General features: G+C 34.0%; 2 protein-coding genes across 2 annotated transcripts in view; both read right to left on the reverse strand.

The window, feature by feature from the left end:
• LOC149802826 (uncharacterized) overlaps window positions 1–24,127 on the reverse strand; it is a 349,692-nt gene that overhangs the window by 259,937 nt on the left and 65,628 nt on the right. The window contains exons 5-7 of the mRNA XM_089952278.1: window positions 12,523–12,671; window positions 8,875–9,076; window positions 46–218 (exon numbers count right to left, since the gene is read on the reverse strand). Coding sequence (XP_089808404.1) covers window positions 46–218; window positions 8,875–9,076; window positions 12,523–12,671 — 524 coding nt within the window. The remainder of the gene's footprint in view (window positions 1–45; window positions 219–8,874; window positions 9,077–12,522; window positions 12,672–24,127) is intronic.
• On the reverse strand, window positions 4,176–5,733 carry LOC149802828 (uncharacterized). The gene has a single exon (XM_089951319.1). The coding sequence runs from the start codon at window positions 5,571–5,573 to the stop codon at window positions 4,344–4,346; it is 1,230 nt and encodes a 409-aa protein (XP_089807445.1). The 5' UTR covers window positions 5,574–5,733; the 3' UTR covers window positions 4,176–4,343.

The raw sequence follows: 24,127 nt of genomic DNA on the forward strand, positions 1-24,127 counted from the left end.
TAGGTCAGGTGAATTTATAATTGGAGAACTAAAAGAATAACCTACCATCACAGTGTCAAATGTGACCTCTGTACTAAAATTATGAAAGATAAGTGTGAGTGCCCTCCCCTTGGGGTCCTCAATGGTCCATGTACAATTTATACCATTTGGATATGATGAAGCTCTGTACCCAGGGGAATAAAGCTCTCCATATCCTTTAACTATTAAGCTACCACAACCTGTAAAGATAAAAACAGACCCTGTAAATATTACATACGTTACTGTGTAAAATAAAAATGTTTTGCCTGACTTGGGAACAAACTCAGGTCTTCTGTAGCTCTAACTAGGTGCTGCACCATCCATGTTTTCTAAAATGCCAGTGTACCTGCTTGGTCCTTTTTGGTACATAGCAGAGTTCTGTACAATTCTGGCTTGATTCATGTGGCGCATGTAACATATGGGGATTGATATTTTAATCATCATCACCAAAAGAAGGTGGGGTAGGGGCCTGGAATTCTCTTGCCAACCCGGGTATTTTTTTTTTCTTTTATCTAAATTTATATTTTTTAAACTAATATGATGGATAGAATTAGTTCTGTTTGTTATTGTTGTTTTATTTGTACAAATCTGAGCCAATGTATGTTTCTTTACAATTTGTTTTTAGAGCCATAATTCCATCCAGGTCCATTCCTCCCCCTCAATTAAATGATCTCTTCACTGAGTCCAAAAATTAAAACAGTGCTCCAAATACGTTTAAAATTTTTGGCATCTTTTTACATTTTAATATAGTATCAGGGCTCAAATTTACCACTCACATACTTGTAAATTCAATTGATGATGAAACTGTAGATTCCACACCTGTGAAATAGCATCCATACCTGTCAACATTTCAAAAGCCAAATTGGGAGACTGAATTTAAAAAATATGGTGATTGGGACCTAAATTTGGGAGTTTTTCACAGCATTTCATTAGCCTTGTTTTCATTAAATATTGACTGATCTTCCAGGTACAATGTACATGAAATTCCCAAAGGACACACTCCTTTTCTCCTGTGACATGCCTTATATTCCCCCCAAGAATGTACCCTCTTTGCATAATCCGATCAGCTGTGACCAAACTGCACAATGGCTAAAGGTTAGTCTTAAGTAAACAAGCAAGAAAGCCAGTGTGTCTAATTAACAGTTAATCATTATCATTGCAATTGACTGGTGAAATGGACTGGCCCTCCAACATAATTCAAAGAAACCATGTTCTACAGCAGTGGTTCCCAAACTTTTTCGGGCCCCAACCCCCTTGGTTATCCTCAACATCCACCTACCTTACCCCGTAACAAGCTTTATTCAGCATTAGCACTCTCCTTGGTAATCCCACCGCCCCTAAGGGGGCTGTACCACTCACTTTGGGAACCAATGTTATACAGTGTGTGTTATCTAATAACCAGCAACTGATTGGCAAACAAACAATGGCCTATCTTGTTTTAACTAGCAATGCTTAAATACACAGTCTCAATCTACAGTACCTTTGGCAACTATTTTTCCCACATTTTACATCCCACCTTTGTTTCTTATTCTCAACTCAAAATGCATTTAACATTGTTAAATAAAGAGCACATTTATTTTCAATCAGTTTTTTGAGGCATGTTTCTTCCTTCCTTCTTTTAATTTAATGATGGTAATTAATATTTTGTATATACGATAAAATAATGACAAGTGTTCACTTACGTAAGTTTCTTTTGGTGGGAATGGAGATGCTACAGCCTCCATAGTGACCATTCACAGGATTGAAACCAATTGCTGACAACTTTATTGTTGTGGTTTATTTTTTTGCTGTGGTTTATTTTCTGATTTTAGTATTGTTGTAGGGTTTTAAAAAATCATACATTGATGTGAATAATGTTTAAACTTAACAAAGATTCTATTTATTAAAGGAAAAAAATTTGTAGTGTAATAATAATTATTTTGTTACAACAAAATTCACAGGTAGTAAAATGGAACATGGCTTATGTGGATTGCATAAAATAGATCTATTTATGTAGGATTTCTTTTCAGGAGAAATAAAAATCAACAAACATAATGTAGTCAGGAGTTCTCTTTAAGAATCAGGAGACATGAAATTAAGATCTACACATGGAATGACCCCAGAAATCAGGAGCTTTTTCTCCCAGCATGAGAGTTGACAGGTGTACAGGATGAACCCTCTCAAAAAGGAGTGTTTGAAACAGTAATTCAGTATTTTCTGGAGAATGATTTCATAGAAACAAGTAAAAGTGACTGAAGTTTACCACATATTCTTGTGCTGAAACCAGATAATACTTTCCGCATGTGCACTAACTACAGAAAAGTGAACGGTGTGACCAAAACAGATTCATTTTCATAGCCAAGAATCAATGAATGCATTGACAAAATTGGAAATGCAAAATATGTCAACAAGTTTGGTCTTCTGAAAGGATCCAGCCAAATACTACTGACAGAAAGGACAAAATACTTATAGCATTTGTAACTTCAGATGGATTTTATCAAAATAAAGTGATGCATTTGGAATGAAAGGTTCACCTTGTACTTTTCAATGTTCAATGAACATGAGTACATCTGATCTAGATAATTCTGACACATACATTGATGACATCATCATCCACAATGTCACCCGGAAAGATCTCTTGGTAACCATTCAGAAATTCTTTGACAGACTAATTTATGCAAATTTAATGATTAATTTAAGTAAAAGTGAGTTTTGCTGTGCTTGTGTTACATTTCTAGGACATATTGTAAGACATGGGCAAGTTAAATATATAGACGTTATGGTAAAGGCTATCTCTGAATTCCCTGTGCCTATCAGTAAATAGCAAATGATGCGATTTTTGGGTATGACAGGATAGTTTTGGAAAATGTTCTCCAATGTTTCCATAACTGCTGAGCCCCTGACCAATTTGTTGAGCAAGAAAACCCAGCTTAAGTGGTCTGAAAATGTCAGGAGGCTTTCAATAAGTTAAAAGCCATGCTTAAGAATGCACCAGTTCTTTCAGCTCCAAATTTCAGTCACTTAAAATGTTCATTGATGCAAGCAATGTTTGGGGTTGAAGGAGTATTGATTCAAGAAGACAAAAATGATGTAGATCAACCAGTGTGTAATTTAAAAAAAATATTAAATAAGACCAGAGAAATTATTTAAGAGTTTAACGTTGTTTTTTCTGAGTTCATTGTGGTATAAACTGTCAGTTGCCGACTCACATGGCAAATAACACCCGAAGGGCGTTATGTAAGCTGTGTGAGTCGACAACTGACAGTTTATACCATGATGAACTCAGAAAAAACAATGTTAAACTCTTATAATTGAAATTTTAATTATTTGTTATGTTATTTTGTTTGCCTCATTAAAAAATATAAATCTTAATCGAGCGTAGTAATACATGTTTGGGGTTTTTCTGTTACGTAGCTATTTATAGCAGTTAGGATTGTCCTGCTTGATTGTAACAAGGTCATCATAATATCAGTCCTTAAACCAATGATAGCCCATGTAAGGAATTATAACAATGCTGTCATGATTTTTATATTTTGCCTTAATGGACACGTTTATTCAAAGTGAGAGCTCAATATTTAAAGTCGTGATGTCATGGCTGTAAGAATGTATGCATTCGTAGACTGACTGAATGTGATTTGGCAGATTCATCACTGTTCTGACACATGAGTGATCTAATTTCGCTATTCAAAACCTATTTTCGTGTTTATAAACAAGATAGACTAATACATTTATGTGTATGATGTTAGGTTATATAAAGTCTGTGATCAGTTTTGTTAGTTCAGACATACACACACACACATATCTAATATAACTGAGTATTTATTTTATCCCTTAAGTTATTATTATGATTTGATTAGTGACAATGGTTTATAACCTGATCCCTCTCATCAAATGTGTGTCATCATTGTTGAAAATAGTCACACAAAAGGACAGATGCAAACTGAGGCAAATGCAGATATAGAATGCTCCTTGTGGAAGAAGCTATGACTTTTTAACTCGGGGGTTCAAAACAGCAAGACAATTTAATTTGTTTAATTTTGTGTTTATTGTTTACACACTTTTCTAAGTATAGTGTAACAATAATTACAATACAGCAATATCACTATAAAAATGAAAAATTGTATGACACATTCATGTATTTACTACTTTGATATTTGTACTTGTATATAACTATTTGTTATGCATTTTCTTAATTTGTCTATAATTATTCATTGAAAATTGCCAAATAATAAAAACCAGGAGTTGTACATGATGCTTTGTAAATTATTATTCTAGCCTGGATAGTTGAGATGGGGCACTTAACTTGAAAATCATGTATTTCCTTAACTTGTTTGCACTTACTCATTTTAGTTGGAACTAAACTGGAATGTGCAGTTATTGAAATGACAGGTTGATTGTGTAATGAAACCTGTCATAGAGTTCATTGTACTATGTGACAGTGCTTGTAGGTGATTTTGAGCAGATTCAGTGCTAACATTTACTTTATTTGTACTGCTAGAGTTTGTAGTGGTCATTTTAACATTTTCTTGCTTAGTACCGCCTGAGTTTGTAGGGGTCATTTGAACATTTACATTTGCATGAGATAGCATTGCTGAAGAGTCTTGAGCAGACAATGCTACATTTGAACATACATTGGAAAGAATGTTGCTCATTTGTTGTTTATGTTGAGTGCTGGGCCTTGTGTATGGTTTCAATGATAGTTCATTGGAGTGGTCAGACAAAGACATAATGTGCCTAGCTGGAAGGTTGGCATCTGTCATTGCATTCAAAGCTGTGGCACGAAGAGAGTGAGCAGTATATCTTGCAGATATATGGGCATTTTTGCATATGTCAGGCATAAAACAGCTAAATTGTCTCTTTCCAACACATCTTGTTGTGTACCATATTTGACACAATTTGGGATTTTCAAAAGCATTTTTATCAGTGTGACAAAATAATGATTCAGCTTTTGGATTAATGCGTGTGAGGTAGTAATTTAGTGACCTGACTGGGCAGTTTTGACCACCAGTTGCATACATTCTCTTGTCAGAATTTTCCTCCTTAGCATTTAAGTCTCCCTGATGATTTTTTTGTATAGTTTGATGGGTCAGAATGACATATTCAGCCCCTGTTTCATCACACCTGATTTCAAGACTGTTGGGTGTTAATTGACTGTGAAATTCTAATCCACGAGTAACATAGTGGATGGACAGATATAACCAAATCCTGTATCTGAGTGTGATAGGGTTATCTTGCATCAGGTACTTATTGATTGCATACATGTCTGATGGAGGAATAATGGGTTTGTGTTGAGTTGATCTTGATAAACCATTCTTTGTGTTAAACTTTAATTTTCCATTTAACATGTCATTTGCTTTTCTAAACTCAGGGTCTGTAACAATATTGATTTGACGACCACATTCAACCTGCATGTAGTGATTAATAGCAGCATGGACATTTTTTAATGTGTTTTTATGGTATTCCTCAGCTTGGGCTTCAGGGAGCATCCTCTTTCTTGTTTCGGTGACCTTGGGGGCTGCTTCAGCATAAAATATGGCTAACATTTGGGCCAAATGTGAAGACTCAGCTGACTTCATATCAATCTCAATATTCTTCTCTTTGCACCATTCTGAAATTCATGTTTTTCAGCTTGGTAGTATCTAATTTTTTAACATTTAAAATATTTAGATCTTTGGGAAGAATCATTCATGCATATCTTCTCTTCATTTTTTTATTATTATTTACTATTATATAAAAGATTGGTTACATTTTTAGGCTGTCACAAGTATTACTTTAAAGATAAAGTACACCTTATTCACTGCAGAGAAAGTTAAGTCTCATTCTTATAAAAAAAATGGCATGAATGATTTATAATTATTTTTCGTTCTTTCTTTCTGCATAAAAATTAACAAAATAATGCCTTTTCATAACATAATTTAAGAAAATAATAAATAAGAGCAAATTAAGTATCAAGCAATGTTACTTTAAGCTTACATTGATGAACAGTCCAATATACTACTAATTATTATTATTATTATTATTATTATTATTATTATTATTATTATTGTTGTTGTTGTTAATTTATTATGATTATTAAATGAATGAATAAATCTACCTGCGAAAGTGTTGTAGCCCCATTGAGTATTTTTCTTCATAGACTTTGAGTACCGCTGTTCAGATATGTTTAAGAGATCTTCCTCTTTAAGTGATTTGAAGCATTTTGGTTTGTGGTCATCCTTGTTATCAAATGGGAACGTGACTGGTGTTGGTTCATTCAAACTAAATGGTAACTCAGTTTGTGATTCTTCCACTTCAAAAGGCTCGTCAAATATGGATGGGTCAAAATTTTCAATATCTTCCTGCATATAATCTATCTGATAAGGCAAAGTTAGCGAAAAATCTCCAAATTCTGACATATCAGTTTCAGCGTTGGATAGCTATAAATACCGTATACTAGTGACCTTGACCTAGCGCACTTTCAAACATTTTTATCCATATTTTTAACAAATTTCCCCAAAGAAAGAATGATTTTACTCATAAAAGATGAGAAATATCAGTTGCTTTAGTCTTTAGGATTTAATTCTTTTTGTTTAAATTGTAAGAATGTTCTTTTCCTTTATTGCTTACTTCGTGTCTGCCTTCACTAGCAGTGTTTATATTATGCTGTACACGTGACTCTATTTATAGAAGTGGGTATTCTTAGAAAAGTAGTTCTCCTTACAGTTCATACAGAAATGAATGCAATTCATTTTGATCACGTGGTAAGAATCTGACCAATGGAAATGTTACTTTCCTGTACCAGCTACTGGCATTGCAATTATTCCACAATTGAGGAGGAAAGTTTGGCTTTTATATTGGCTTTGCAATACTTTGAAGTGTACATTAGTTCAGCTCATTCTCTGATTATTGTATTCAGTGATCACAACAGCCCTTACTTTCATCAGCAAGATGAAAAACAAAAATCAGATATTATTAAGACGGAGTTTGATGTTGCAGGAATACAATACTGACATCAAGCACATCAAGGGAAAGATAATCTAACTGCAAATGCAATTTCACATATTGTTTCATATTTATTTTGTGTCATTCATAAGACTTCATCTAATGTAGTCTTAATCATGTGTATATTTGACTGATAGTTAAAAGAAAGCTTTATTTTATCGATATTTCTTTCATCATGAGGGAAGGTGTTATGCATATTTAATCTGTACTATTTGTTGGCCTCTCTTAATAAGTATAGGTAATATATATATATATATATATATATATATATATATATATATATATATATATATATATATATATATATATATATATATATATATATATATAATTATATATATATATATATATTGTACCTGACCTTGTCCAAAATCAAGTTTACGTTGCACCTAACCAGTAATATTTATTTTGTTAACAACATAACACAATATTTCTCAATGATGTGGATTAAATCTGATCATTGTCAATGGAGACAAACATGTTTATTTGGGTCTCGGTCTAGGACATCAGATTTCCACTTGGAAATTCTTTAACCTCTTCATAACTTTGAATGTTTTATAGAGGAGATTGGCCTACATCCTGGCTGTATTGTTGTGTCTTATTTTTTTATATAATGTTGTTTACATGAAATATTAGTCATTCTTGCCTTAACATCTGAAGTAAAATCAATCTTACTGTTGCTTTCAGTTTTTGATTCAGGTGGATTTATTTATTCAAATTATTATTCACTGAAATTAAAAAGTGCTCAAAAATATTCTTGGATTGGAACATTAATTGGAATTATACTGAATTTAGTCAAGAACATTTTGGATTATATTATTCTGATACATCAAAAGACTGTTAGCACATTGCCACACTCCAGGCCACTGGCACATTAGTATATTCGAGACTACAGGCACAGGAACACACTCAATATCAGAATTTATTTGGAATACCATTGGAATTCAATTGGAACTTCTTACATTTGGACATGTGATAGAACTTCTAGGTCTATTTTGGATTTAATTCACAATACTGTATTTTTTTTGGATAATTTTCACTTTGTATTCTAGGGAAATAAATTATTTGTTGAATTTTACAAAATTTGTTGGCTTTTGCTCTTTTTTTATTACTTAGTTTATGACCATAGAGTCATAATAGATAATGTGAGTTAAAATGTTACATTCTTCCTTCTTTTGCAAATGCTAAATTTTCCAGTGATGTACCGTAAATCATTAGTAAAGCTCCTTCTTGTATGTAATTTGTCAAAAACAGATGCAAAATTTAAAAAATATGAAATGGAGCTGCTTTGGTAATTATTCCTTTTCCATGACATCAGCTGTTATGCTAGTTATAAAATGCCTGAATAGTCTCTGTGTGTGTGTGTGTGTGTGTGCGTGTGTGTGTGTGTGTGTGTGTGTGTGAGATTAGGATTTTTAACGTAGCTTTAACAATTTTTCAGTCATATCACTACGATGTCTGCAGTGTGGCAGTTTATAATGACGTCTAGCACTGGGACATCATGCCACAGACATGAAGCATGATGTCCCATCCAGTCACATTATCCTGACACCAGGTCAACCAGTCCTAACACTAACCTCTTAATGCTGTGCGCCTAGCGAGGAAGCTGTTAGTACCATTTTTGTAAGTCTTTGGTATGACTCGGCCGGGGTTCGAACCCATAACCTCCCACTTCTGAGGCAGACACTCAATCCACTAGGCCACTGAAGCAGTCTGAATAGACAGTCTTTCTGTAAATTATTGTGCCACAAGTATACAAAGTTGTATCAATAATTACAGAATCACTATGTGTTTAGTTTAACTATGATCATTCACTTAGGTATTTCAAGAACCTGGACTACATTTGATAAGCCCTTGTGTTTTGGAATAATTTATTTAATTTCCAAACTTACTTACCACTCTGATATGTAATATTAAATCCCTGTGAAGAATGTTTTAGACTGGTTCTAAAACGTATAAATATCTGTCTGCCAGAGGAAACAATATTTCTGTACACAGTCTGGTTTCCACTCAGCAGAAGTATGAGATCATCTTCCTCAAACCCGCGATCATGCACCTCAAGCCAATCAAGTGGTTCATCAACAAGGAAATCCTCTATCTGAAACAAAATGAAGGTGCATAAAATACTTGTAATATTAGACCTTTAGTCTGTATCTGTAAAGAAAATCTACAAATATAAAAGGTAAGACAAGAAAATCTTAGAAATTAGAAAAATAATGTTATGACCATTTTTTCATAGAGGGTGGGATAAAACAGTAATGAAATAAAAGGAAAGAAAAATTTGACCACTGAAGTTAATCTAGGGTAAAGACTTATGTACAAACATGTACATAGATGCCAAAGTGATTGCTATGTTGAGCTTCTGCCAAAGCTGGCTAAACAATAGGTCAAAATGACCTGCTTATGGCAGCATGATGAGAATGACTTACTTTTAGCAGCATGATGAGAATGACCTACTTTTGGCAGCATGATGAGAATGACTTACTTTTGGCAGCATGATGAGAATGACCTACTTTTGGCAGCATGATGAGAATGACCTACTTTTGGCAGCATGATGAGAATGACTTACTTTTGGCAGCATGATGAGAATGACCTACTTTTGGCAGCATGATGAGAATGACTTACTTTTGGCAGCATGATGAGAATGACTTACTTTTGGCAGCATGATGAGAATGACTTACTTTTGGCAGCATGATGTTCAACTCATCCAACTGCTATTTGCACTAAGCTGCATGGCACTATGACCAGTACTGTACTTTAAACAAGTACATTAAAAGCACGCCTCGACATAGGCACTAGTCACTGGTCATGACCACCTTGACCATTAGGTCCTGAACTAAAAGCACTGTGCAGAAACCATTACTTTCTTATTAAAATTACCATGACCACAACAAGAAAACAATAAATACATGTTCTCTGTCTCTGAAATTGCTAGAATTATGTTGAATCACATTATATGATATAATGAATGAGTATATAAAGTGGCCACAGGTCTTAAAAATAATACTGAAAAATTAAAGTTTTTGTTAAAATTGTAAATTTAATGGTCAAAAAGTCGTGTTTTTCAGTCAAATTCTAAGGAATTCATTCTTATGCAATGTAAAGACCAACATTTTTCAAATCATCATTGTCTTTATATTATTAAAACAGTAAAATCAATCAGATACTCTTGACAAGGCTCATTTTTTTGTTGTCAGAGTACAGAAATATCATTGCAAGTGTACTTCAATATCATTGCCAGTATACAGAAATAACATTGCCAGTGTAATGAAATATCACTGCCAGTGTACAGAAATATCATTGCCAGTATACAGAAATACCATTGCCAGTGTACTGAAATATCACTGCCAGCGTACAGAAATATCATTGCAAGAGTACTTCAATATCATTGCCAGTATACAGAAATACCATTGCCAGTGTACTGAAATATCACTGCCAGTGTACAGAAATATCATTGCCAGTATACAGAAATACCATTGCCAGTGTACTAAAATATTCCAGTGCAATGGCAATGTTACTAGTGCATTATGGTTGATCAGTGTGTGACCTATGTGAATGACAATGTTGTTGTTGAGGAGGACAATAATGATGATGATTATACCAACTTCCCTTGAATTGCATATTATCAAGTCAACAAATAAAGCACAACATTAGCATTTCTAAAATGAATCCTCAAACACTGTCCACAGACTTGTAGATGAACTGCCTATCTGGTCAGATCCTTGTTAGAGTATTGTTGTGTTGTCTGGGATCCATACTATGCTAAAGATGTCGATAGAATCAAAAATGTTCAATGCCAGGCAGCAAGATTTGTACCTAGTGACTACAAAACTAGTGAAGCAGGATGTGTCACCAAAATGTTAACTAGCCTGGGTCTACCAACACTCCAAGACAGGTGCAGTATGATCCATCTGACATACCTCAATAAAGTAGTTGAGGGGTTAGTGCCGTCTCTCTCACCAAAAAATGTTTTAAAACCATTAAGACAAAAACACCAAATTAAAGCTTAAACTGTTCTTAATTTTGAAAATATAAACACTGAAGAAAAACAAGTAACGAATAAAAGTAGATGCTTCATAGTTGAGCAATAAAGAACAATACAATTTAGAAATTCTTTCTTCGTAAAAACAATTGTGGACTGGAATCATCTTAGTGACAGTACTGATTACACCCAAATAGTGGAGAGCTTCAAGACAGCTCTTGAACAATTCTACTAACTTTTTACTGACATCTCTTCCAGTGCAATTTTATGCCATAACTGGCCATGCACTGTATAGATTCAGATTTATGCCATAACTGGCCATGCTCTGTATAGATTCAGATTTATGCCATAACGGAACATGCACTGTAAAGATTCAGATTTATGTCACAACTGGCCATGCACTGTACAGATTCAGATTTATGCCATAACTGGCCCTGCACTGTACAGATTCAGATTTATGCCATAACTGGCCATGCTCTGTATAGATTCAGATTTATGCCATAACTGGCCATGCACTGTATAGATTCAGATTTATGCCATAACTGGCCATGCACTGTATAGATTCAGATTTATGCCATAACTGGCCCTGCACTGTATAGATTCAGATTTTTGCCATAACTGGCCATGCACTGTATAGATTCAGATTTATGCCATAATGGGCCATGCTTTGTATAGATTCAGATTTATGCCATAATGGGCCATGCTCTGTATAGATTCAGATTAATGCCATAACTGGCCATGCACTGTATAGATTCAGATTTATGCCATAACTGGCCCTGCACTGTACAGATTCAGATTTATGCCATAACTGGCCATGCACTGTACAGATTCAGATTTATGCCATAGCTGGCCCTGCACTTACAGATTCAGATTTATGCCATAACTGGCCATACACTGTGCAGATTCAGATTTATGCCATAACTGGCCCTGCACTGTACAGATTCAGATTTATACCATAACTGGCCATGCACTGTACAGATTCAGATTTATGCCATAACTGGCCATGCACTGTATAGATTCAGATTTATGCCATAACTGGCCATGCACTGTATAGATTCAGATTTATGCCATAACTGGCCATGCACTGTATAGATTCAGATTTATGCCATAATGGGCCATGCTTTGTATAGATTCAGATTTATGCCATAATGGGCCATGCTCTGTATAGATTCAGATTAATGCCATAACTGGCCATGCACTGTATAGATTCAGATTTATGCCATAACTGGCCCTGCACTGTACAGATTCAGATTTATGCCATAACTGGCCATGCACTGTACAGATTCAGATTTATGCCATAGCTGGCCCTGCACTTACAGATTCAGATTTATGCCATAACTGGCCATACACTGTGCAGATTCAGATTTATGCCATAACTGGCCCTGCACTGTACAGATTCAGATTTATACCATAACTGGCCATGCGCTGTACAGATTCAGATTTATGCCATAACTGGCCATGCACTGTACAGATTCAGATTTATGCCATAACTGGCCCTGCACTGTATAGATTCAGATCCAGAATCTCTCTTCCAAGATAGGGCAGCAAAATTTAAGCTTTACCTGGATTGTGACTACTCTGTCCTGTTCAGGTGCTGTGATTATCCAGTCACAAAGTATATTGTTTGGATAGTTTCTTGGATAGTTAGGACTTGTGAACCACTGTAACTTTCTCGTGGCAGTCAGATTCCCACCACAGGTCCCAGATGTCACTGAAATAAATATCCACATATTTATCATACATTCAAACACATCTATGAATGTAAGACACTTTCTGATTGGTCACAATAACAAACTTTGTAGCCATTGACAAAGTCTAATACTTCAACACACTTGTGATGATATGACTCTCTCTAACATATGGGGAAACAAAGAATTACATTTTTGACTACTGATTGGTAAAATTCTCTACCCAGTGTTTAGAACAACAATGTATATGAACAAAAATGACCATATACCAATTCTCAGTCTAAATGCACTGTCATGCAAACAGCATGTATGTAATATAAATGTACCATATATATTTGCCTATAAGATGACTCCAATTGCAAACTGCACAGACCCAGATATGTTATCACATAATGCACCAGCAGGTCTGGGTCTCTGCAGTTTGCTAGGAATAAAAAGTAAAACAAACAAGGTAGACACTGATCTACTAGTGCACTATGCTATGGCAGATCAGGATCTTTGCTGTTTGGAGTCTGACTTGACTTATAAGCAAGTATTAGTGGTACAGTACATGGTTTATTGGCAAGTTAACACAATGCAAGCAATAATAATAATAATAATTATAATGATGATGATGATGATGATAGCTTAACTTAAAGAAAAAGCTCATTTTGGTCAACTGACCAATCTATGATTATAATTTTCTATTAGTTGTTTCTTTAGACAACACTGCTTTTAAAAACTCGACAAATGACTTACTGCTACAATAAAATATGTACAAGGCATTAAGGACGAGTACATACAGGATTCATACAAAGATTAATAGTGAACATGTGTAAATATTACCTGTGACTATCTTAAAGTACAGTGTTTGAAAGTAGAACAGTACTGAATTACTCAAAAATATACCCCTTGGATGAGTCACCTGACCTTAAATAAGGTGCAATGCAATTCCCTTGTCATGTTCCAAAAAAAAGCAAAATTCTTTTTTATAAAACTCAGAATTTGGTTGAAGTAAGTATAAATTGTTGTTTGAAATGGATCTTAGTTCATATATACATACATTATCCACAAATTTGTAGATAATCAGGAGCCAAACCATAAAAGGATTTGCAGACTAGCAAACTCTTCCAAAGTTGAGTTCTTTCTTATAATGAATGCACATTTGGGCTTTAAAATGATGTTTTATATAGATCAGCATCAAGAATACCCATAACTGCACTTTTTTGACATGTCAGGAGTTTCTGTTTGTCAGTTGGTCGGTCGGTCAGACGGTCGGACAGACGGACAGATGGATGGAAATAAAAATGAACACTTTCAAGTATGATAAAGTAAGTTTGTACAAGTTAATACTGCTCATTCGATGCATCTTCATTCTTTGATGACAAACTGTCATATTTACTGTACATTCCAAACATGTACAATGACAAACTGTCATATTTACTGTACATTCCAAACATGACAAACTGTCATATTTACTGTACATTCCAAACATGTACAATGACATATTGTCATATTTACTGTACATTCCAAACATGTATGACAAACTGTCATATTTACTGTACATTCCAAACATGTACAATGACAAACTGTCATATTTACTGTACATTCCAAACATGTACAATGACAAACTGTCATATTTACTGTACATTCCAAACATGACAAACTGTCATATTTACTGTACATTCCAAACATGTATCATGACAAACTGTCATATTTACTGTACATTCCAAACATGTATGATGACAAACTGTCATATTTACTGTACAATCCAAACATGTATGATGCAAGGTTATTCACTACTAATTTAAACCACAGAAAAAGTGTCTGAATCCACACAATTTTTAACGGAAAAAACAAGAAATATTTATATTGCTGCATGTACCATTCTGGTCATCATGTATTTTTTAAAAATTCCTACAGTCATTCTGCACAGCCAATTTATTATGTCTACTACCTGAAAGGTGTAGCAGCATCACTTATAACATTACAATGACTAAATCAGATTACAAATAATTACTTCTGCAGGTGCACAACATCTGATCTTTATAAAAAGTAAGTTATTTGGTAACCAGCAAATGTATTGATATGAAATATTTTGGCACTGATTTGATTTTAAAATGTGCCACAAAATAAAATTAAGTTTTAATTTTCAATCATTTAATTTTACACCTTTCTTAAAATAAACATACTAACTGTGGAGTACCATACAGTGGACATGTGTTATTCATTCTATTTATTAACAGCTTGCAAATGAAGATAGGAATATCAGTTTCTTGTACTGCGGATGAAATTATATTACTGAAGTCATGTTCACTATCCAGGTCATTTATCCAGTCTGTTCCACATCAACTTATCACATATGGAGATAGTCAAAACACTATTGACCACCCACTTATCTGATTGGATAGATGCAGGAAAACAATCCAATCTGATTATTTGTTGCATTTACCTCAGCTGATTGTTGGGAGTATTCACTCTGTAGAAAATAACATATGTCATATGTTCGTTTTTCAAATTTAAAAGTGTACAGGACTCATAACTGAAAGGATCAGAGGTCAAATCCTACCATCGGACCAGCCTGGGTCAGCAAATGTGTTATTGTCTTTGGGCAACACACTTTACTCCAACTGCCTAACCACTAAATAACCTATGTGTGATGTTGTACTGTAAAGCACCAAACCAATTAAAAACCAGTTAATTCAAATTTTCATTTAAGTCAAGGAATCAAATTCAACACGTTGAATCCTGACAAGTCACATCATGAATTGTCTTACTCCTCAATAATTCTACTTGCTACAAGCAGTAACTCCTTCATCCACAAGAGGACATTTGTGCAAATAAAAAACTGCTTTGACTAGGTACATACCATATATACTTGCTTATAAGTCAAATCAAACTGCAAGCAACAAAGATCCTGATCTGACATAACATAATGCACCATCAGATCAAGGTCTATGTTGTTTGTTCCACAGATTATACCAAACAAACTGCAAAGACCCAAATCTGCCAGCTCATTATACAATAGAAGATCTGGGTCTGTGCATTTTGCAGTTGGACTCATAAGCAAGTATATACAGTTATGCCAAGGGCCAATTTGGAATGAAGTGGATAGATGAGCTTTGGCAAAGGAAGATAACTTGAAATATGGTGCAAGGAAAATAGTATTATTAATTAGACAGAAAAATACCAAAGCCCTACAACACAACAAAAAAGCAAGGCTAGATAGTTACAACCCCCCCCCCCCAAGTTCTACATAACAATGTTAACATCAATATGACTTCTTGTGATAAAATTAATCATATATCCATAGCTAACAATCTAACGTCATTTCTTATTAACCATGTTTGAAAAGAGGTTAACCCTCATCTTTGGCTACTTAAGAAAATAAAAAATTCATTCCTAATTTTCAGGATTTTAAAGTCTTTTACAAAGTTACCATATGTACTTACTTATAAGTTGATTTCAACTGCAAACTGCATGGACACTTATCTGCCATCACATGATGTACCAGCAAATCTGGGCTCGTGCAATTTGTTGGAAATTTTAAGAAGAACAAACAACAAAGACCCTGGACTGCCAGCATATTATTTGATGGCAGATCAGGTTCTGTATTGCTTGGAATTGGATCCAACTAATACATATGAATTATTTAGTTATATCTGGTCTATTGCAACATAATTAATGATGATACTTCTTATTTAAATATACAGAAATTGTTCATGCTCCAAAAGACAGCATGTCATTTTTAATTCTAAAGCATTTGATATAAAAATGCTCAGCACACAATGCACTGTATCAAAATTTTTAACAAAATTACTGAATATTTCCTTGAAAGGCCACATTTACATATTGTGTCCAGGAAAGCCATTCCTGTCTGCCAAAAAAATATATTTCGGCAAAGAGAAACTAATGGTCCTCCAAATTTAAGATCTGTTACAAACGATGTTACAAAGTAACGAAGCCAGAGAGGGAATTGGTTTTAAAAAGATGTACAATATCCCTGCAGCACCATCCATATCACCATAATTATTCCAACATGCCACTAGATCCTGTAGATACATCAATATACACTGTACCATATATATTCACTTATAAGATGAATCCAACTGCAAATCACAAGGGCCCAGATCTGCCATCGCTTAATGTGCATATTTAAATGAGTTGAAAATATAAACTGAGTGAAATGAGGAACCAGCAAGAGGTAAATCAAACATTTAAATGTATTTTCAGTTTACATAAGTCATCGTTAATTTAATTAACATTGCAACCAAACATACAATTATTTCTATCCTCCATTTCTAACTTTCCCCTTTCCACTACTTCATATGACTAAATTTTCCCATTATTCATAGGTTTCAGAGACAACATTGCATGACACAAATAAAAATGCACCATGCTCGTTTTTTTTATATGGATTTTCGCTGGTCTCTTCTACAGAAAGAGAGAGAGAGAGAGTGTGGTGGGTTGGAGAGACTTAATATAAAGGCATTTATTTATTGCCCATCCCTATGTTTCATTTGTTGTTTATCAGTCAGCTGCCTAACCAAACCACACAATGACAGAGAATGGTTGAGGGAGTGCAATTTAATATTACATAATATGTTTTTATACCCTTAGCAATAGGTCTTATAAAACATGAAGAAATAAATAAAAATAAAGAAAGAGAGAGAGACAGATTATTAGCTATACATTGTCAATAGAATTAAAAACAAACTGGGATTTATAAAAGTTCAATTTAGATCATCTGAGAACATTGATAAACAGATAGCAATGAAAACACATAAATAGTTGAACTCTTCTTGGTGTGCAATATGAAAATCCCCACAGAACATCTTTAAGAAAAAGATAAACTATATAGAATTAAAAGGGTATGTAAATTAGGTAATGGTCTGAGATCATAGTATATAGTTATTGCTAAGGAGTACTCATATTTTGATATGGTTTGGAAAGAAACTGTTTGTATGCATAAATTTGTTTTCATTTGCCAGCTGTAATTAGTTTGTTACTGTAGTTACTCACTTAGAAGGCAAGTTCAACTGCAAACTACACAGCCCAGATATGATGTCGCATAATGCACTGACAGCAGATCTGGGTCTGTGCATTTTATTAGGAGTTATCAGTAATACAGAGAGCCATTTTTACCCAGTCAGCAACTAAGCAGCTTGCCTAAGGGCTTAGATGGGGGGGGGGGCAGCAGCACCAAAAACAAATCAGGTAATTTATTTATTATCACTAAATATGTAGACTAGATAATGAAATTAATAAATTATCAAGCAGACAAGCCACATGTGTATTAATACTAATGACTAATCTATGCATTAATATTAATGAATAGTCTAAGTATTAATACTAATGAATTTAATAACCACAAACATTGGCACAACTTACAAAACATGTTAAAGTTACTATAGATAATGCATTAGCTGCTTACAAAGCCATCACTTGATGTCAATGCTTTTGAAAGATATATATATCTCTTACAGAGAAATGCAAATAGCATTAACCAAGATCTGCCAACACAATATGCCCCAACAGATCATAGTCTATGCTGACTGTTTAACTTTCAAATAAACAATTCAGACCAAGGTGGTCAAACATCGTCAACACTGTGGGACACATGAACCAAAAATGTAGAGTTCATGTGCCATACATGATATATATATATATATATATATATATATATATATATATATATATATATATATATATATATATATATATATATATATATATATATATATATATATATATATATATATATATATATATATATATATATTAGTTACTCTAGAATTATAGATTTGTCATTTTGTATGAGCACAGCCCACAAAAAAAATACCATGAAGTTGGACCACAATGATGTAGACCCTTATCTACCGATACATTATGTAACAGAATTTCTTGAAATGTGCTGTTTGCTCTTTGATGCATTTTATACATGGGTATATATGGTACCTAGGAATTAACTGCTACAAAAGTTGATCTATTCAGTATGGAATTCACTCTGTAAAACAAACATAATATCCTGTTAAATCTATCTCATCCAGCCATTCAAAGACTTCTTATTGTATTGTGGTACTAAAAGAGTTGATGAAACTTGTCTTGCATCTGCCAGAAGTGAAACTTATGGATGGCTAAAAGAAAGTGCCAAAAGATGAAATAAGTGGGGGGGTGTTGTCTTGTTAGGTGAGGCTGTGTGAACCAGTCTGTCAGCAAACCAAATGTAATGCCACCAGTCCAAACAAGGAAATATAGTGATATGGGATGTTCATGTTGATCTATTTACATTTTATTTATTTTCTTACTGTGACTGCTTTCTGAAGCCTTGGAGCAAGTTTCATTTTAAATAATGGACATAAAAAAATTCACAAACATTAAATTTTAGCAAATTAAGCAAAGAAGCCCAGTTTGTCAAGATACCTTTCATAAATACATGTAACTATGATGCAGGTTTGTATCAAACAGGTGATCATACTAAAGTACAAATGCAGGAGACCTGTGTATCCATAATGATGGAAATCTGTGCATCCAATGCAGACATGTGATTGCACTGCAGACATTCTATGTTTACAACGAAGGAAATGTGTGTTTCCATAACAGAAGATCTGTGTTTGCAATGCAGAAGTTCTCCATTTCCAAAGTAGGAGATATGCATTTCCAATGCAAGAGATTTGCATTGCAACACAGAAGATATTTTTTTATGAACACTGACATATTCTTTACACAGTGTACATTTATTTAAGGCATGTAAATTTTAAATTAGTTCAGAATATTTTTGTATGAATTAAGTATCAGAATAAAGAAGAAGCACAAAATATTTGCATTTCTCTTAGATTTTTTAAATAGATTGTGCTGAATGGGTAAGTAGTAGATAGTGAAATCATTAATCACTAAATATAAGCAGATGTAAGTAACATCTGATACAGATGGCATATAAATGAACATACTGAATCTGCATTCTAGTTAAAAGGTGATAATTTGTCATTATCATCATCATCATCATCATTGCTGTCATTATCATCATCATCATCATCATGACCCAAAGCAGCAGCAGGTGCATCAATATTTCCACAATCATTACCACTTAGCACTATCATTACCACTATCAGCAGCTTAATTCTCATTTTCAAAAGCAGCAGCAGCAGCAGCATTTTTATTGCTGTTCTTGTAGTTAACTCCCTGATGGAGAGAGAAGTAAGGCACACTTATCAGCAGGTCTGCTGTGGGTAGCCAGTCTATGGTAATAGCTGAGCTGCAAAATTCTATCAACACCACACCCTTCTTTAGAGTGGTACTAAAACAACTTATCCTTCCCCATTCCAACCCTGGAGGTTTCTGACAGCAATAAATGTGCCATGAAATTCAAATAGAAAATCCTGATTCACATGTGTTGTTCAACTCAATATATACCATATATACTCAGTTACAAATCAAGATTCTTATTTACTGAAAATTTTATGCATGACAGGGGTCGCCATTTAGGCATGGCATACTAAATTTTGATGAATCTATGGTTTCAATACATACAAAATACTGTCATTAAGATAGTATTGTTTCATGTGAATATACCCATCCTAATATGCAAACCTGGTAAACAATTTTATTTGTTTATCCATTTCATTTATTCATTGACACAATGCAAATTTAGATCGATTTGCATAATTAGAAAACATGAAATTAAATATTATTCATTTTTTTTAAAAAGCATTCATCAAATGCTGCTTACTGTGGCATTTCCTAGTACCATACATACTCGCTTATAAGTCGAGTCAAACTGCAAACAACAAAGATCCTGACCTGCTGTGGCATAATGTGCCTGCAGATCAGGGTATATGTTGTTTGTTCTACTGATTACTCTTAACAAACTGCACAGACCCGAACATTACAGCACATTATATAATGGCAGATCTGGGTCCATGCAGTTTGCAGTTGGACCCGCTTATAAGACTTGTCTTGTAGGTGAGTATATATGGTAGGTGTTAATTGCATTCATTCTCTTGCAGGTCTGAACAACTTGTATTTGTATTACATCTTGTGATTGCTGCTTGCTGTTTGTGCCTGATGCAAAAAAAGATTTCATATGTGATGCTAAAAGTGGTAATGATCTTCAAAAATCCCATGTGTGATGCTCAAAAGTGGTATTGATGCTCAAAACTCCCATGTGTGACGCTAAAGGACACACAGTCCTAATGATATGGAAAAATGGGAACCAGCCTGGAAATGGGTGAATATTAAAAAGAGTATATATGGGTTTGGCTGACCAGGATTGGGTAATAATGTAAGTTATGTTTTAGGAAAAAGAATCTTTTGAGAGCTTTTCCTAGTTGTAAGTGAAAAAAATAGAGACATTGTTTTATTGATGGAATTTCAGTCCTTTAACAGTCTTGAGTTTGGAACACTCACTACTAAAATTAGCACCTGACTCTTTGGTGCAAAACTGAAAGTACATGTTTCAAACACATGCAGGTCCAGAAAATGCCATGGCTCATATCCTTTCCTCTACACAGAAGCTGACATCCAGGTTTTATCTATACTGATCATGAGCACTCAAAACGTTATTGAATGTGTAATATCATAGTGTTTACTGTGGGAACTGAATTAGTATCATGAGTCCTAAAAAGTGGGATTGATGCTCAAAAATCCCATGTGTGATGCTAACACTGGTATTGATCCTCAAAAGATCCCATATGTGATGCTAACAGTGGTATTGATCCTCAAAGATCCCATGTGTGATGCTAACAGTGGTATTGATCCTCAAAAGATCTCACATGTGATGCTAACAGTGGTATTGATCCTCAAAGATTTCATGTGTGATGTTAGCAGTGGTATTGATCCTCAAAGATCTCATGCGTGATGCTAACAGTGGCACTGATCCTCAAAGATCCCATGTCTGATACTAACAGTGGTATTGATCCTAAAAAGATCCCACATGTCACACTAAAAGTGGCCCTGATATTCTGAATAAATATGTACAATGTCATGTCTTAAAATGCATTTTAGTTAAAATACTGCAGTACAGTAAAATATTCAAAGAAAAAGTATTAAGCTAGTAAGAATGTTTTATTCTCAACTGAACTTGCAGGGCATAGAAATAAGCACTTTTCATTACCTATGTTTAAATTCTATATTAATTTCAATAACAAAGTGGTTCACATTAGGTTTATATTAAAAAAAATGGAAAGTCTCATGGGCTACCATAACTCCATTTGAGTCAGGGTACAAATGTTCATGCATGCATTTATTGCTTTCAAATAGGTTATATAATACAGGAAGATAAATGGAAAATTAAGATTAACAAGATCTCGATAGCAAGAGGGTAGGTCATACTAGCTGATAGCAAGAGGGTAGGTCATACTAGTTGAGAACAAGAGGGTAGGTCACACAAGTTGATAGCAAGAGGGTAGGTCATAGTAGTTGACTGCAAGAGGGTAGGTCATGTGTTGCTAGATGCATATAAATGTGTAATCCTCATGCTCTAGTGCTCCTTAAAGATACCATAACACTCTGACATCTTTACATTTTTGCAAATGCAGTCAACTGAATATTTTACAAGAGAATCTAATCCTAATAATTTAAAAAAAATTGCAAAGAGTATTTTTCTGAATAGTTTCATTACCAAATTTGGCTAAAACTCTTGCTTTGAATAAAAACCAAAGTGACAGTATCATGTTATTTTATACCAATGACAATAACTATCAGGAAAATTGACGTCGATACAGTCACACAGTTTGGCAGTGAAAATCATTATCAGAAATAATTAAAATCACCATCAGGAATAATGAAGAAGTTGATAAAGTCACACAGTTTGGCAGTGAAAATCACCATCAGGAATAATGAAGATGTTGATACAGTCACACAGTTTGACAGTGACAATCACCATCAGGAATAATGAAGATGTTGATACAGTCACACAGTTTGACAGTGACAATCACCATCAGGAATAATGAAGAAGTTGATAAAGTCACACAGTTTGACAGTGACAATCACTATCAGGAATAATGAAGATGTTGATACAGTCACACAGTTTGACAGTGACAATCACCATCAGGAATAATGACATTGATACAGTCACACAGTTTGGCAGTGAAAATCACCATCAGGAATAATGAAGTTGATACAGTCACAGTTTGACAGTGACAGTCATTATCAGCAATAATGAAGATGATACATCACAGTTTGGCAGTGAAAATCAATACCAGAAAAAATAAAGAAGTTAATACAGTGACAGTTGGGCAGTGAAAATCACCATCAATAATAATGACATTGATACAGTCACACAGTTTGACAGTGAAAATCACCATCAGGAATAATGATAATGTTGATACAGTCACACAGTTTGACAGTGACAATCACCATCAGGAATAATGATAATGTTGATACAGTCACACAGTTTGACTGTGACAATCACCATCAGGAATAATGATAATGTTGATACAGTCACACAGTTTGACAGTGACAATCACCATCAGGAATAATGATAATGTTGATACAGTCACACAGTTTGACAGTGACAATCACCATCAGGAATAATGATAATGTTGATAAAGTCACACAGTTTGACAGTGAAAATCACCATCAGGAATAATGATAATGTTGATACAGTCACACAGTTTGACTGTGACAATCATTATTAGGAGCAATGAAGTTCTTGATACAGTCACAGTCTGGCAGTGATAATATCATGTATAATTTCACAGTCATGATATGTATAGTTTGTACAGTCATAATATTGTATAGTTTGTACAGTTATGATATGTATAGTTTTATAGTCATATGTATAGTTTGTACAGTCATGCTATGTATAGTTTGTACAGTCATGATATGCATAGTTTGTACAGTCATGATATGCAGTTTGTACAGTCATGAACTGTATAGTTTGTACAGTCATGATATGCAGTTTGTACAGTCATGAACTGCATAGTTTGTACAGTCATGATATGTATAGTTTGTACAGACATGATCTGTATAGTTTGTACAGTCATGATATTGTATAGTTTTATAGTCATGATATGTATAGTTTTATAGTCATGATCTGTACAGTTTGTACAGTCATGATATTGTATAGTTTTATAGTCATTATATGGATAGTTTTATAGTCATGATCTGTATCGTTTGTACAGTCATGATATTGTATAGTTTTATAGTCATGATATGTATAGCTTGTACAGTAATGATATGTATATTTTGTACAGTCATGATATTGTATAGTTTTAAAGTCATGATACTGTATAGTTTTATAGTCATGATATGTATAGTTTTATAGTCATGATATGTATAGTTTGTACAGTCATGATATGTATAGTTTGTACAGTCATGATGTGTACAGTTTTACAGTCATTATTTTATGTCAAGTTTTACAGTAATGATATGTTTAATTTTACAGTCATAATATGTATACTTTGACAGTCATGACATTATGTACAGGTTAGGTCAGAAGTCGTTATACAGTATGTACAGTTTTAAAGTCATGATATCATGATGCATTTTACAGTAATCA

Source organism: Sinohyriopsis cumingii, chromosome 3, assembly GCF_028554795.1.
Source record: "Sinohyriopsis cumingii isolate HCF-2022 chromosome 3, ASM2855479v2, whole genome shotgun sequence".
Classification (NCBI taxonomy): Eukaryota; Metazoa; Mollusca; class Bivalvia; order Unionida; family Unionidae; genus Sinohyriopsis; species Sinohyriopsis cumingii.